The sequence below is a fragment of the Aspergillus viridinutans genome, assembly GCF_018404265.1.
Source record: "Aspergillus viridinutans IFM 47045 DNA, scaffold_1, whole genome shotgun sequence".
Taxonomy (NCBI): Eukaryota; Fungi; Ascomycota; class Eurotiomycetes; order Eurotiales; family Aspergillaceae; genus Aspergillus; species Aspergillus viridinutans.
Window position 1 is genome coordinate 4499116 of NW_025091217.1, and position 16623 is coordinate 4515738.

Genomic DNA, 16623 nt, shown 5'->3' on the forward strand with positions numbered 1-16623 from the left:
TTATCAACGACCAACTATACAGACTGCCCCGTCCATTGTCAAGACAACAGGCGCCATCATTATCCAATCCTGGACGCATTATTTATACCAACGGTCGGAACCAACAGCAAGGAAAAGGGAAACAATATTAAACATGTCCACAAGACCATCTATATCTGCTGCGGATTCAGAGGTCTCGCTTGCTTAATCCCAGGGACTGACCAAGCTCAGACATGAACTAACCAAACAGCCATGATCTTACGAGAATGGGTATCTGAAGCATTAAAGTCGGGATCGTGCCGTATTGCCGATCCCTCAATCACGCACAGAGACTGATGCAATAGGTGCAACAGATACAGACTCCTCTTGGGAGACTGCAGCCTCTTCAATATACGGTCTCGCTTAGACGGTCTCACGCTCGGTCTTGGTTCTCCGGGCCTGTCCGGTAGGAGACCAGGGGAAGTGAGCGACGGGAATGACGAAGAAGCTGTTGCTGCTGTCGGCAATACCGGCCAGAGCGTTGTACCAGGCAGTGAAGGCTGCCAAAAGACCAAAGAAACCACCGGCCTTGATGACGGGAGGGTTGGGCTTGCCCGCGCTGTCGCGCTGGATGTAGCCGATACCGAGCAGGAGGAAGGCGAGATCGAGGAAGAAGAACAGCAGGAAGAAAGCCACAGTGGATCTCAGGGTGCAGAACAGCAGGATGGTGGTGAAGATGAACCAGCCCTTCAGACGGTTAGCTGCGGTTGCTGACAGAGGACAAAAACCGATTCAGAAAAACTCACCATCAGGAACAGACCGAAGGAGTTCTCAAACATGGTGCTGCTGCCATTGTCGGCCTTGACAAGAGCCGACTCGATGTTGAAACCACCGGGGGTCAAGACAATAGCGAAGGAGATCCAGAAACCACCATAAGAGGACAGAGCAGTGGCACCAAAAGTGTTACCGACAGCCATTTCCCTGAGAATTATGTGAGCGGCCGCGACAACAAGATACGATCAAGGAGCTCGAGCTCCAACGAAGACAGAGAAACATACCACATGCCGGCAAGCAACTGAACGAGACCACCATAACCGAAAGCCAGAGCGACGACAATGTTGGGAGCGGTGATGTCGCGAGCACCCATGTTGATGCAGCTCAGCACGAACGTGGTGAGGGCGAAAGCACACAGACCCAGAGGAGCAGGGTTGGCAAACTTGCGCTTCTCAACCGACTTGTACAGACCGGGCTGGAACTCTCCTCCGAAGGGAGGGAGGTTGTACTCGGTGGGATTGACCTTGGCCAGAGGACCATAGCCAAAGCGAGCGGCGGCCTTGGCCACTTCGTGCTCCTCGTGGGTCATCGGCGTGGTAAGCTGCGAAGCATTGGCATTCTCAGGAGTGCCGTTGATGGTGTTATCCGGACCGACGTCCTTCTCAAGAGCTGCGTTGTGCTCGACGGACATGGTGCTTTACAAGAACTGTCAGACGATCTCAACTAATTGAAATAAAAGTGGAATCCAGCTAGCTGGAAGAATGGAGGATTATAAAAAGGTAGGTGGAAGCGGAGAGAGACCACACAGCACTGCTGGATGGGAATTTGAGAAGGCAAAATAGAAGCACAGCTATCGACGACTAAGCAAAAGGATCCAAAGGACGAAAGGGGAAAGAAGAAGAGGAGGAGGAGAGATATATGCTGGATATTATTCTGGAGGGAATCTCTCTTTTTTTTCTCGGCTCTCTTCAGAGATAGAAAAAAAATAAAAATTAAAATAAAAAAAATAAAACAAGGAAATGGGAAAAAAGAAAAACGAAAAATATGAACCAAAATAAAATAATATCGAGAGAGGCCAGACCCTCTAGAGAGGCACAACGACAACAACAAATGACATGGACTAAAAGTGCAGGGGGTAGGAAAAACAGAACAGCTTACCTGAATCGGGATGAAGGGCCGTTAGTAGGGAGGCTAGTCTTGGACGGAGCAGTGAGGAAGAGGGACCAGCGCAAAACCAACTAGTTCTATGATAGTCTCGCAAGTCGGAGCTCGTAAGCAGCCTTCCTAGACTAGATATCCAGACTAGATAGACAGTTTGCTGTGGAAAGGTGCGAGCCCTGGTGGATGAGCACTAACTTTAAGTACTCCGCCCGTCGACAAGGGAGTGTGGAGACTGGAACAGAGCGACTGGAAGGATGAATGGGTGGATGGATGAATGGAAGGAGAGAGAATGGAACTGGAATGGGACCAAAAGAACTACGGTTCTTGTGTTGTGACGGAAGACGGGGAAATTCGCTCTTACTGAATTCTCGAGTTTACGGTAGTTTGGAGGAGGGTGATGGGGAGCTAGTACTGGGTAAGTAGCTGTTGTGGAGATGATGATCACTACCAAAGATCAAGTCGAGTAATTGTCACAATTATGCCGAGAAAAAAGGGCACGTTTTGCAAAGAGTTCGGCTTCCCTTCTATTACTTCCGAGGGGAGGAAGAAAAGCGGGGAGGAGAATTAGACTTGGAGTTTTGGAGACTGAGAGCAAGTCGATCAAACATTCAAACAATATTAGCCCAGCAATCTAGAACGAATGGGGAGATGGAAAACTCTCAAGGATAATAATCCTGGGTAAAAGGAAGTTTTTCTTGACTCAGCATACATTGCTTTGATTGGTTCGAAAGAAACTCACTCGTTCGAGTTACATATATCCGAGGCACTATTTGTAATCCCAAGACCCGGGGGATCAACTACAGAAGGGAGTGGAGAGGAATAATCTCCGGGGAAAAGAGGCAAATCTGAAAAATCATCGGAGGGGAATAATAATAACACCACAGATGAGAGAGTAGTACAGACAAAAAGCATTATTTTCATTCCTCAGTTTAGGTACCTTCCTTACCTCTACGAGGTTACTTCTGATGACAGCTGACTCTGGTGTCCTGGCTTTGATGGACTACTACCAGCATGCATTCGGACTTGTACCTACCTTAGATAGACTGGTATCCTGTCAGTGTCAGCATGTTGACAACGTGACAAAGCAACTTAATAATCCTACCTTTACTTGGACTCTTGACTTTTTGTCCGCACGCGGCAAGTTTTTGTGCCGGGGTTTCCGTCATTGATCTTCCACCCTCGTTTTATGTCGCTTTCTCCCCTTACTCGTCTTGTTAATTTCAGGTTCTCGATTAGGTTCGAATTGTAATCAATTTTGTTCTCAGTCAATATTAATGAACTCATCTCGTTCAGTATTGATGAAACAAAATTGAAACCCATGCGAGGAGCTTTCTCGCAGCTGACGGTAGAACGGCGTTAATTGGGAAACTGTGATGCTCATGAGGCCCATTCGGGCAGGTAGACCGCCGATCTATCCATGATACGGTACTAGTACTACTTTTACCTTAGCGTCCTCGTGTGACAAGCATACTTGGCAAGCCGCGTCCGTCATTGGTGCGTTTTCCCTCCACAAAGCTCAACAATAGTTCCATTGTATGCTTACTCACCGGGGAGGATTAACTCTGCTTTTCTTCCTTGCTTTTTTATCTCCGATTTCTCTTTTTGTACGGAGTACTTTGTAGTTTGATTTTCTGAGTATGCAGTAGCCTGTGGGTAGGATCTTCCGGTCGATCATGAGGGGATTTATCCACTGTTCTCTCTCATTAGAGTCATTACTACAGAGTGCAGTTAAATACTCCATACAAGCTATGGCGTAGAAGGATTTGAGCTGCAGGAAAGCCGTGTCAGCGGGGCGATCCGTATTCCACAAATCAACACTAAAAGGTGGCTTGTAAGAGGTCTTGGCAAAATGGGTGCTCAGCCCAACAAATAATCAATCCTCATTAAGGGATGATGTTTGCTTGCCAAGTGGTCGAAGAGAAGGCCCAAACTACTAAGCTGTATCTACCTAGTAGTGTACGGCTTCCTCCGTCCTCCGTCTCCGTCGCCGGAATAAGTGACTACTTTACTTTACCATCGTCTTGTCGGACTTGAAGCTCTTCAGCTGGGTTACTGGCTAATGTTCCACTCCCACCGGCTGCTGTAGTAGATTAAGGAGCAGGAACGCGTTTGTAGGACAGGCTAAGTGAGACCGCAGAGTACAGGACGAGGTAGATTAGTGGGGATGATGTGCAGGAGGAATGGAGACCACAGTTTAGTAACAGTTTAGTAAGGTAGTCTGGAACTGAGCTGGCCCGTTTCGAAGAATTTCATTAGTGATCATCAGAGTCAAACACGTCTAGAGACACGAACTTATCCACTTAGGCTACTTAGACTAGAAACTCCCTCTCAAGTCTCAACTCTGACTCTCAACAAATACCAATATTATTGAGCACCTCGGTCTGTGGATGTTCTGCCGTCTTTCCGCCCGTCGTTTCCTTGTTGGGTAATTCATTAGCGGCTGAAGTCTGACGGGCCTGTCTATGGTATTATCAGTGACGAATAACTTGACTAGGTTGCGGCCATCGCTTCAGATCTCACGGGGTGGACTTGCTCGTCCCGTCTTACAGTTCTTCCTACAGGCTACAATCTCCCATGTATTCCGTATGGGTCACTAATAATAGATGCGACTGGTATCCCCATTTCCCCCCATGCTTCATAACAGGATGAACAAGCGTAGAAGATCAGGCCCATCGCACATGGCTCATCGTTATCAAAGTACAGAGTAAGAGCAGTTGACACTGACATTATGGATAAGATCATCAAAGGCTTAATCAAAGTACCCGTCCTAAAGCTACCTCTGGAGCACAACTGTCGCCAGTCATCGCCCCAATAGGAAATGACGGGTCAATCAGTATTGTTATTCCCTCGGCCGTGGCCGATCGGACGTTTGACCGGCAAGTGTCTCTGTCATATCACCTCAATGGTTGACTAACTAGCATGATATATCTGTTTTCAAGGTACTACTCAAGTCCAGATTGTTCTAACCCTAATAATTCCTAACCAAACCCTGGAGCGCAGAGTACGAAGTAATCGCCCAATATTAACAGCATATGATTGTGGATAGAACTGAAGTCGCACTGGCAGGGTTCGTGAGACCAGCAAATTAACTCCTGTAAGCTCCAAATCTGCGACATGCCCCTGCATCTTGCATACGCCGTCGCCTACAGAAAAATGGAGTCGATGGGCCTCGCCTGCGCAGTTAGCGGGTCACCCAGCACGGAGACTCGGTGGGAGGTTACCTCTGTTTGTTTGTCTGTTTCAGATTCAGCCGAATCCGAAGATATATCTCGATTTCTCAACAAGCTTTCTCAACTCCTGATCTCAGAGTCAGAGGTCTTAGACTCGACAGGATTATGAAGTTCTTTGAGACAAGGGGAAGACTACGTAGTAGCCATCGTCTCTTTGGGTACGGAGTACTGGAGAGTACACAATTGAGTTTGGCGTTGGAACGCCGGATTATTTTCCATATTTACTGGCAAGTCGTGCCACGTTCACTGCAGACGCAGTCATACAGCTGTGGCTGCAAAATTAGACTAATACCTATTTTGATTAAAGCTGCGTGCTTACGCGGGTGGTTGTTTGTGGTGGAAATTGGGAGTGAGATGGTGGCATGGTGCGCTGTTAAGGTTTCTGTGCTCTGTTAAGGTTAGGGGCGTTCTCGGATAATTTATCGTGATTTTTATTGTGGTGTGGCCTAGCAATAATATTAACATTGTTAACTTTTATTGTGGCGCTGCTATTTGTAGATAGGTGTTTATTCCATATTTAGTGAGGTTGTATTTAGGCTGTTGTCCTTGCTTCCTTCCAGACGAGAGGTGAGACTTGTCTCAAGCTCCTTTCGAAGTCAATTTCGATAAAGTTCTTGATGCTGAAACCTCAAATTATGGTCTCGGAGACCTCGCTTTCGTTCGCTCTGCTTTTGACAATTGCTTACCTTGGCAGTGTTGGCGTGCTGCCCAGTCCTGGGCTTGATTCTCCCTTTCCAAGTGTGTATACAAGTTACCCTGCCATGACAACTCAGGCCGCTGCTGACTGGATCGCTTATTGGACCATATGAGTGCCTAAAATGAGGGCTCTTCTCACTCTGGGGCAAACCGACTCTTGACATCAACGTACTGTGTATACTTGATCTTCAAGATGATGTCAGTTTGGTTTTGACTTTTGCCATTCTCAAACCTTGGCGATATCGAACATCCAGAGAACAGTGGCTGGCATATCTGCTAGTGGCAATCACTCCAAACCTTACCCCGGACAGTGAACCAAAGGATCAAAAAGGCCAATGGCATCATCCTCGCTTACAATGGCCACAGGAAAGTCATGAGAAAGGGGATCGCCGATCAGCCTCGATATGACTACCAACTAACTGATGTGATCTTTCCTACTTCGACAAAGATGCCAGGAACGATTATTGCCTGATGTCCCGCTATCCAAGACAAAGTAGATACTTTATGGGTGGGGTACCATTTCAATATTTTTGCTCTAAGCCTGAGAACGCTCTCTCAGTCTATGCAATGCCACGAGACAGCCACGTTTTTCTTGCTTGGCAGCCGCTCTCTTGGGACTAGCATTGCGGATTATGGAGTATACTCTTGGACTGGGTGAGCGTCAAACCTCTTCGAGCCGGCTTCATGCCATGTCAAATGCCGAGACTACTGGATAACCCCGGATACAACTGGGGGTCTGGGGATAGTGCAATAATTAGGACCTGCTCCAAAACGATTCCGTTCATTGCAGGTCGATGAGGTTTTCCCGGTCCAGACTCGGCTACCTTTCGGTTCGGCGGAGCGGAAGTCACTGAGAACTGGGAGGAATCACTCAGGCCCCAACCAGAAGGCACTGGCCTTTGAGTTATGGGAGTTTTATGGGCTCAGAGATGCTCTTGGGCTCCACTCAGGACCCTTACTTTTGTTTTCTGGCTAAGTCTGAACTCTGGGCTTTTGTCCTGAGAGCTGGCGGCGCGGTGCTAGCAGCGTCAGCATGAGCAACTCACAGCTTGGTTCCAGGTGGGGAATACGAACCAGTCAGAAAAACCGGGGTAGCTGCATTTATCAGAAGGTGTCCATTCCTGAATCATCAGAGTACTATCTCCACTGTACGAATTACGAATAACCGATTCTTTCGCCGAGAATGGAAAGAGACGCAAGAGTGTGAAAGCGGGGTCGACGACGCAATTGTCTGGAGAACCACCTGGAGAAGCGGAAGTTGGCGGATCCTCACAACATCAGACTTGGAGCATGACCTAGTCCTTGCTGCTCGGCAACTTTCTATATGTCAGCATCTATCGCGGCCCGTATATCTTGTTGGGGTAGATGCCGGTCAAATGACCTCTGTAGCGCTGTAGATCCGCGTCTCGCTTTCCCGTCGTTCAAAGCGATGATGTATCAAGACGGTCGATCAGTGATTGATACTGAGCTGATGATCGGCCTTGAAAGAAAATAGGATGACCAAGATATCTCTCTAAAATCGCCGGGTCGGTGAAAGTTACCGGAGAAAAGAAGCGGTCAGTCGCTCAATCACAATCCGGACTGGGTTGTAGAAACTATCGAAATCACGTTGGGTTTATCTTGAGAATCTCACCCGACTTCAATAGTTAGACAATAGCGCACTTTGCTAGGTGGCGCCCGTCGTATGGAATTGTCGCGTTCGTCTCAACAGACCTTGGGACAGTCACCACTCATATCGTCGTCGATTAGCTGAGCGTACTATAAGGAGAAGGGCAGTTGCCTGGGTGAGAAGCCTTCATGGAGTGGTCCAAAATTCTCTCATGAGATGAATTATAATTTTCTCGTACTCAACTGTCTGAGGAGCAATGCTCAATGGCATATCTTGTCATCGTGGTGTCGATTGCTGATGCGAACTAACCTGAGATATCTTTGTGGCACTAATGGCCACTTGATCAGAGAGTGTCTCCCTGCACAGCAGGGGAGGTTGGACCATAGAGCTTTCTGAACAAGTTTCTCATCTGAAAGTGTTTGACCTGTCTCAAGCGCATTATCTGCTATGAGTGACAGCTCACTGTCAATGTTGAATGGACTCATTTTATGATCCTCCATCAAGACTCTACTTGCATGTGCTCACAAAGTGACGGATAAAAAGTTTCTAATGAACATCCTGATAATGCACGTCTTATCCCATCATGGCTACAGCAACCTCTCTCCGCGTGCGGGGATTGATATTGTCTTTATCAGTGATATATCCTGTGTGATGGAGAGGATTACCACCTGCTTCTTTTGGACAGATCTCCAAAATTGGAGTATCTACCCAGCACACGCTTCTCCGAGTTATCATGGTCTCTGTCGCTTACGCGACATAAACTCATTCCTCGAGGAGGATCGATTGGACCAAGTCCTTGTCAGTTGAAGAAGCTTGTATCGACATGTCTATCATCGCAATTGCGACTGCTCTCTCACTATCAGGCTCCAATCATCCATTCACGGAAGGTCATTGATCTGCGAGGCATTCTGTCTGCGACCGCGCTGATAACAGGGGCATCGCAAATGTATGTATAAGAAGAGTAGCAATGCTATCATGTGGAGCCCTTTCTTCAGAACTTTGGCTACAACAATAGTGCTTTGCGCACAGTACCTGAAGTAGGTGACTTGAGCATGGATATCGAAGCAAAGAAGTTCGGCCCTGCAGCTTCAACTGAGGCAGACGCAGCCTTGGGTTTCCTTGCCTCCGAAGGAACGGCGGCACTTACCGAGATCGATGAAAAGAAGCTCGTTCGTAAGATTGACTGGATGATCGTCCCACGTATGTGGGCAATTTATTTTCTCCAGTATCAAGACAAGATTCTGAGTAAGTAAGACCTCCTGGACGGATTCGATTCCTGCAGCGACTTACGCTACCTCAAGTCAACTATGCCTCCGTCATGGGCTTGCTCAAGGATACCGGCATGCAGACGGACCAGTTCTCCAAGCTGGCCTTAGCGTTTTATGTTTCTTACCTGTTCTTCGAGTTTCCAACGGGATATCTCATGCAACGTTTGCCTATCGCAAAATACCTTGGCCTCAATGGTCTGAGCTCTCGTCATTAGGCATGTTATGCAGTGCTTACAGGCTGTAGTGACGCTATGGGGACTCCTGACTACCTTGAACTGTGCTGCGCAGAATTATGCTGGACTCATTGTCCTCCGTGTCCTGCTAGGATGTTTTGAAAGCGCAGTTGCTCCGGCGTATGTTGCCAACTCCTGCAATCTCAATGTCCGAGAACATTCTGACGGGTACCAGACTGATCTTGATTACTTCCATGTGGTACAAGAGGAATGGTAAGGTGTACCTCTCACGGCTGAGGATGTTGCTAACCTTCGCAGAACAGCCCAAGCGGATAGGTTTCTGGTATTTAGGTACTAAAACGGCCACCATCTTTGGAGCTCTTGTTGCATATGGGCTCCTCTTCTATACAGGCGATCGCTTCCGATCCTGGCAGATCATGTTCCTCATATTTGGATTGATCACCATCGCCGTGGGAATATGCGTCATTATATTCCTCCCAGACAATCCGATGGCGTCACGGCTGACCCATGAGGAGAAGCTTCTGGCGATTGAGAGTCTCCGGGAGAATCGGACAGGTATCGAAAACAAGCATTTCAAAATGTACCAATTCGTAGAAGTATTCAAGGACCCCCAGACATACTTCATTGCCGTGATCGTGACGGCAATGGACATCTCCAACGCCGCCATCAGCAGTTTCTCCGCGCTGATCATCAAAAGCTTCGGCTACACCACCAAGGAAACCGAGCTACTCACCATCCCCGGCGGCGTGGTCAGCGTGATCAGCATTCTCACAGGCACGTATCTGGCCGGTCGCTTTGATCAGCGATGCCTGAGCCTCATAGGGATCCTCGCCTGTGGGCTCCTCGGAGGCTGCTTGATGGCTTTCTCCCATGATGGAATGAAAGACACCGAGCTAGCTGGCAACTACCTGACCAACTGTGTCGGGGCCGCTCTGCCGTTGATGTACTCCATTGCTGGTGCTAATGATGCAGGCCACACCAAGAAAGTCATCATGAACGCTATCGTGCTAGTCGTTCTGTCTCGGAAATATTCTGGGCCCGTTGACGTTCCGCACGGAGGACGAGCCAGACTATATATCGGCAAAGATTGCGATTGTCGCGACTGTCTCGGTAGCAATTGTTTTCTCCATCCTGTTGAAGTGCTACTATATGTATCAGAATCGGCGTCGCGATATGAAGGGCGAGGGACAGCGTCCGGAGAACTCTGACTTTTTAGATCTGACTGATAGGGAGAATCCGGATTTCAGGATGAGTCCGCCTCGTCTGCGGTACAGCATGCTTCTGACGGCTGCGACTACAGTACAAACATTGAGAACTCAACGATCCATCATTGAAGGTCGATTCTATAGTCTATATACATGATATACGATATGCAATGCAGTGGTATCTTTCTAGTACACCAATAAGCAGAGGTGAAGGGGAACGCGTCATCAAATTCAAGCCGCAACCTGTGTGGTCTTGAACTCCTCGCTGGGCTCGTAGTCGATGTAACCCTTAGGATCCTTGGGCAAATAGAAGAACTCTCTCTCGTATGGCCGGAGAGGGATACCGGCCTTGATCTTGAAAGGCAAGTCAGGGTTCGACGTCCATGGACGGCCAATCCCAACCACGACGTCATAATCCTTGTAGTGCGAGTCGACCGCCTCCCGAGCAGAATCAGCCTTGTAGCCACCCGCAATAATAACAGGAGTAGCACGGCCATACGCCTCAAGGAAGAAATCCAGCTGATCCGTCGACTCGGTGTCCGCGTTGCCCGAAATCCGCGACTCGACAAGATGCACATACGCCAGCTTCAACTCCGCCGTCTTCTGCGCCAGGTAGCTGAACTGCGGGATCGGGTCCGCCATCCGCATCCCCTGGAAGCTACTCCACGGGCTGAACCGGATCGCCGTGCGGTCCGCACCAACAGCCTCCACAACCGCACGGAGGACCTCGAGCGCGAAGCGCGCGCGCTTCTCGACACTCCCGCCCCAGGCATCCGTGCGCTTGTTCGCCGTGTCCTGTGTGAACTGGTCGATGAGGTACCCGTTCGCGCCGTGGATCTCGACGCCGTCAAAGCCCGCGGCGATGGCGTTGCGCGCTGCCTGCGCATAGTCCGCAATCAGCGCATGGATTTCCTCCTCGGTGAGGGGGCGCGGCGCAGGCGCCTTCTCGTCCGTGGGGACGTCGCTGCTAGACACGAGGTCGAACCCGCCTTCTCTCTTGAGGACTTCGGGGCTCGCGACCCGGCCCAGACCCCACAGCTGCATGTAGATGTACGAGCCCTTGGCGTGCACGGCGTCGGTCACCTGGCGCCACTGCGCGATCTGCGCCTCGCTCCAGATCCCCGGCACGTTGGCGTAGCCGCCTGCGCGCGGCGAGACGAGCGTGGCTTCGGTGATGAGGAGGGTGCCGGGGACGACGGCGCGTTGCTCGTAGTGCTCCTTGACCATGGGGAGGGGGACGTGGTCGTCGTCCACGCGGAATCGGGTCATGGGGGCCATGGCCAGGCGGTGGCCGAGCTGCATGCGCCCGACCTGTATGGGGGAGAAGAGTTTCGACATGGTGGGTTTCTTAGGATTTTGCGGTCTAGAAATCACTCGAGACGTGATACCAGCACAGTTATTCTCTGTAGGGTATTAATTGGAACGAGGCAATACGGCGAGGGAGGCCGTCAGGCTTTTATCCTACAATCTCTGGAGAGCATTGTGTCTTAAAACAACACTATACATATTGTAGAACTGCCCTGCTTGATTTCAAATCACATCCGATTCCCGAGGATTGGAAATGCAGTGGGGCAACCGAAACTCAGCGAAGGCAGCTCCATAACGAGAAAAGGGGGACAGTAGATACAGATAAAGGGAACAGACAATAATACTTGCATATTCGCAGACATTCGAGATTGATTGGCCGTTGTAAATTTTCGCTGACAAATGCTTCGGACCAATTTCACGTCCAATTGATGCCTGAGGCGGACCAGATAATGGGTGCTTGTTGGTGTGGCGGCTTCAGTCCTTGCCTCAGGCTGTCAGAATCTCTCCGACGAGGGAGAGATACAGAATGATCCTACAGGCTACAACAGTTGAAGGCTGTGCGTTCGTAACGCTGCTACATTCAGTCTCGACTAAACAGAAGTAGGGTACGAGTGTGCACCGGTGTATATCATGTCAAGTACATGCGGTATGCAAATCATATGCTCTGTTCGCCTATCACCACCCAGAGGAGTATCCTGATACACACAATTCAGCAAGTCGTCAAAGGGTATTGAGCGTCATAGTAATTAGCAAACAAGAATAAACAACATTGTCAGCTCTCCATTTTGCGAGCTGTAGCTTCCAACTGTGCATTGAAGCTTTTGATCTGGTCCAAGAGACCACCTTGAGCTCCGGGAGCTGTTGAGCTCACGGCTTCTGCAACGCTACGGAGCATAAACTCCAGGCCAACTGTGGGGGAAGCATCAGCCGATTCTGCATCGTCAGCATCGGCGGAAGCGCGATTCTGACTTCGTTCGACCGCAAGCTCCAGACTATGCAAGGAATTGTTGATAGAGATGCGGGCCTGGAAACATCAGATACCAATCCAAGGCACATCAAAGATGTAGTTATAGACTTCGGACTGGGGGGCATAGCTTACCATTCTCGTACTTTCCTCCTCCGCATGCTTTCTGCGCACTGCATCCATCCGTAAAGCAACCGCCTCTCTCTCTTTGCGGGCTTGGTACAGCCGGCCCCGCATGTCCATCATTTCCCGCTTTGCTTTCTTCAGCTGGAGGCCGAGAACAAAGTTGCTATCCAGCATCTCGCTCAACTCAAACAGTCGACCCTCGAGTTCTGTTTCGTAAGCTTCGACTGCCTTCTTCTTGCGGGTCCATTCCGCACGTCGTGCGGGATTGGTCTCATTGGCTATTCCGTTCGTCAAAGTAGCGAGGGTCTTTTCCAGTGTCTCTCGGCAAATCTGGCTCAATACATCGGCTGGGTTGACGCCCCCTCTGTTGGGGAGCTTAGTCTTCCCCCTGGTGGCCAGTTCATCAGCCGATTCTCCAACCTCGACTGGTGAACCAGGACCAGAAGGTCCTGGTGCCAGCGAAGCGACATTCACCAGGCGGTGGACAGTCACAGGTACAGTTTCACCGCGAGGCTGTCTAGTCCGTTTCCTTGTAGGTTTAGGATTCTCCTCTTCAACCTCTTGCTGTGTCTCTTGCTCTTCTTCAGGCTGCGTTGCTGTGTTGTCATCCCTTCTCGATACTAACGACGGTCTCCCACGGCGTTTCTTAGGCCGTGAAGAAGTTTCCTGGGCTGTTGGCGATTCTGCTCCGTTTGCAGTCTCGCGTCGCGGCTCGGCCTCAAGTTGCAGCTCAGGCTGAGGCTGATGCTCAGACTCCGGCTCTTCCGCCCTGCCTGGCTCTGGTTGCTCCTCTTGCCGAATTCCCTCACCCGGCTCATCAGATTTGTCTTGCTCAGTCTCTACATGGCGGGTCTTGCGAGCGCGTCCAGCACGCTTGCCCTTCTTCTTCTGGGTTTGTTTCGGCGAAGCCGATTGCTCAACATCCTGGTCCCTTGCTGCAGTGTCGTCGCCGTCCGTCTCAGGTTGTGCCGCGCTCTGTCCGCGGGCTAAGTTGCTATTGGTGACAACGGTCTCGGTAGGAGCATTCGATTTGCTTCGGGTACTCCTTGTGCTTCTGTCTCGAAGTCTCTTGCTCGGATCATCTGGACCCGCCGTTTTCTCCAGCGCGTCACCTCCACTCCGCTCTGAGCCTTCACCAATAGCAGAACGCGTTTGGCTAGATGCCGGCGGCCTGCCCCTTGCGCGCTTCTGGCGCTGAGGCTGTAACTCCTTCATTTCAGTAGCGATGTGCTGCTCATTAGGTACTTCGGGGGCTCGCGTAGGCTGCTGCGTGTCTCCATCGGCTTTGGCTTGTTCTGGTATCGCCTGCTCTTCCATCGCCTGCTCTGCGACGACTTCTTGCGGCATCACCGAAGCTTCTGGTGGAGGGCGATCGTGGGTTTCTGACTCTTGTCTGCTGCGCTCGGAGTTCATGGTATCCAGGAGAGGTGAATTCGAGCCGTTCTGTAGTTGTAGGCGACTTCGCATCACCGTAGCCTCTTCCGCTGCCCCATGACCCTCCGGGTTCTCACCCGCCTTTGTCAGGTCATCGACCAGGCTGTTTGATGTTGACGGAACGGCCGGTTCAGGCGCGTCTTCGGATACTTGTTCGGCGCTTGTGGTAGGTGCCGCAGCCTGTGGTCCATCACGAATACCTTCTTGTGCGCTCCTCGTCGTGATGTCCGGCTGGGGCTGTGCTAAACTCGTTTGCTGGGCTGTAACGTCTAAATTCACCGATGTCTGGGCAACCTTGCTGGGAGATTCTTAAATGTCACATTGTTAGATACTGTAGTCAAAGTATTACGAAACCCTCAACAACATACCAATTTTTCTCCGTTTGCTGCTGCGCCCAAGTTCTAACTCCCCATCTGAGGGTATATCGAACGTCGACGGTCGTTCGGGGAGGCCATTGCGCGCACTTCCTGGTGTCCGCTGGCTAGAACCTAGATTTCGAGAGGAAGGTGTCCGTGCTGGCGATAGCCGCGACGATGTTGTTTCTCCTAGAGCTGACGTTGTTTGTGGAGAACCAGCTGGTTCGGTGGCAGTGACAGTCGCGGCGGGTTGCGACGCGGGTTCCGACGTGGACTCTGCGGGTGCCGAAGCAAGTCCAAATGAGAATTCAAAATCAATCGCTTTCGTTTTGCGCGTCCTGTCATATAAATCATGCGGTTAGCATCCTCCTTTCTTGATCAGTCGGGGAGGTGAGTCGGATAAGTGATGCGCGTACGCTGCTCCGCGCTGCCGCATTTGCAGCCGCTCCTCTCGATCTGTCGCAATTGCATTAGTCTATCACTTGATATAATTGAAATTAAAAGCATACTAGAATTCATGATGGAGAAGCGGCGCTGTTCAACGCGCGAATCGACACGATATGCTGTAAGTGAAGCTCGAGATCGAGCTTTGTTGTTGCATGTAGAGCAGCTGGATGGAACTACTGAGGGATGGACTACATTGACCCAAAACGGTTTGGCGGGGAACTGAGGGAGGCCCAAATTATCGGCTTCCTTTCCCCATCTCCGCAGTCCAACTGGATATCTGTCGCCAGAGCTCAGCTATTTTCAGTTGTCTTTTTCTCTACTGTATAAGATTCGCAACCACTGACGATATAAAGTAAGATGGGTTGGTTCTGGGGCAGCTCGAACCAAGATGATCCTGTCAAGAAGCTGGACCCGGGCCTCAGAGAGTACCTTGAAAATGAAGCTCCAGCAAAATACGTGCCTACGACATCGATTCCTTCAACGCAAGAACCTTCAAAGACGTTAGATCCTCAAACCCGAGCACCAAAGCCAAGCGAGTCTGCCGAAACTGGCGAGGCTTCGCAACCCTCCGTTCCCTCCGCTTCACTTTTCCCCGATGGCCGGTATTCTCATCTGTGGAAAACCTACAAGCCTCCTCAGGAAGAGGGCGGATCAGTAACCAAGGGCGCGGAAAGGGTGATTGAGAAGTACAAGAAGCATAATGACACCGTGCACCGGGCAGCCATGGAAAATTGCGCATTGGAGCATGAGGCCTTGACGTTATGTTTCCAGACCGGTAATTGGCAGAAGCGACTGCAAGCTCGTGTGACTTCCTGCTCTGAGGAAAACGCAACGTTCTCTCGTTGTTTCACCACTCAATCTGTAAGTATCGGAATTGCTACTCCAGAACCTTTTTGGGGGGGCAGTGTACGCTGATACCGGCTCAGAAATTCCTGCAGGCATTAGGCTACGCCGCCTCATTCGATTGGGACGAGGAGAAGGAAGAACGAATTCAAATGCATGCGGATAAACTCTACCACCAGATGTTGGATTATGAAAAGCGAGTCGCGGAGTGTCGGGTGGCTGGTCAGGAACCACCGCCCCTCCGATCGCTCTTTAACCCGCAGGCGAAGCCCCAGCAACTCAAATCCAACGATACCCCGGGCAGTCTTGAGGTCCCCGGTGTTGAGCAAATTCCACCCGGATTCAAACCATCGAAGTCACTGGAGCAACTTACACCCCATGAGAGGGAATTGGAGATTCGGGCACACAACGCGCAGATCGAAAAACAAAAGATGTATGTGCAAGAGGCCAGTCCGTTCATGAAGACACAGGAGGATGCACGTTTGAAACGGCGCGAGAAGGCTGTCAGTTGGTTCGGAGAGACGATTGGTAAATGGGTTACATGATAATCAAGATCTTCGACAGGTTTCCTCCCTTTCTTTGTATTATTACTCTTGCATCATTGAAGCAGTCTCAGTGGAAAGATGTAGCATTATGGTTTCGGAAGCGAGTGTTTGGCGTTCACCATGGGATGCGGAATGAATGAATTAGTTTTGTTACTTCTCTAGCACACAAGTTCTATTTATTAGTAGTATTTACCTGATCATGAGGGTGACATCTTTCGAAGATTTAAAGCACTGCATGGCATCATGTACAGTACTGTAGACCCCTTGGTAGATATATGGAGCGATAGAGACTGGTTATCACGTATCGTGACTACACTAATCATGGCATCGGAGTATGAAGTCGAAGATCTTAACAGCCAATATTTGTAGAATCTCGGTGCAAATCCATGCATTCATGTAAAGTAAAGCCCGATTTGGTTAAAATGGAAGATGTGCTGCGATTCGCCGAGCGCGTCGGCGTGAGACACGAGGAAGCGACACGGGCAACCAGCGAACAAACCAGCAT

At 50.2% G+C, this 16623-nt stretch overlaps 5 protein-coding genes across 5 annotated transcripts; 2 read left to right on the forward strand and 3 right to left on the reverse strand.

The window, feature by feature from the left end:
* Nucleotides 1-381: 381 nt before the first annotated feature.
* Nucleotides 382-1423, reverse strand: Aspvir_001280 (acetate uptake transporter family protein; the record flags this gene model as incomplete). The annotated part of the gene is made up of 3 exons (XM_043266406.1): nucleotides 382-705; nucleotides 765-939; nucleotides 1017-1423. The coding sequence occupies 3 exons, from the start codon at nucleotides 1421-1423 to the stop codon at nucleotides 382-384; spliced, it is 906 nt and encodes a 301-aa protein (XP_043122341.1).
* A 7057-nt stretch (nucleotides 1424-8480) lies between these two features.
* Aspvir_001281 (putative MFS transporter) lies at nucleotides 8481-10098 on the forward strand (the record flags this gene model as incomplete). Its single annotated transcript, XM_043266407.1, has 5 exons — nucleotides 8481-8673; nucleotides 8730-8891; nucleotides 8941-9049; nucleotides 9105-9142; nucleotides 9188-10098. The coding sequence occupies 5 exons, from the start codon at nucleotides 8481-8483 to the stop codon at nucleotides 10096-10098; spliced, it is 1413 nt and encodes a 470-aa protein (XP_043122342.1).
* A 228-nt stretch (nucleotides 10099-10326) lies between these two features.
* Nucleotides 10327-11433, reverse strand: Aspvir_001282 (alkene reductase; the record flags this gene model as incomplete). Its single annotated transcript, XM_043266408.1, has 1 exon — nucleotides 10327-11433. One exon carries the CDS (start codon nucleotides 11431-11433, stop codon nucleotides 10327-10329), a length of 1107 nt encoding a protein of 368 aa, XP_043122343.1.
* Nucleotides 11434-12175: 742 nt separating this feature from the next.
* Aspvir_001283 (uncharacterized protein) lies at nucleotides 12176-14802 on the reverse strand (the record flags this gene model as incomplete). The annotated part of the gene is made up of 5 exons (XM_043266409.1): nucleotides 12176-12427; nucleotides 12503-14235; nucleotides 14296-14621; nucleotides 14700-14739; nucleotides 14793-14802. 5 exons carry the CDS (start codon nucleotides 14800-14802, stop codon nucleotides 12176-12178), a joined length of 2361 nt encoding a protein of 786 aa, XP_043122344.1.
* Nucleotides 14803-15087: 285 nt separating this feature from the next.
* On the forward strand, nucleotides 15088-16118 carry Aspvir_001284 (uncharacterized protein; the record flags this gene model as incomplete). Its single annotated transcript, XM_043266410.1, has 2 exons — nucleotides 15088-15591; nucleotides 15657-16118. 2 exons carry the CDS (start codon nucleotides 15088-15090, stop codon nucleotides 16116-16118), a joined length of 966 nt encoding a protein of 321 aa, XP_043122345.1.
* Nucleotides 16119-16623: the final 505 nt, after the last annotated feature.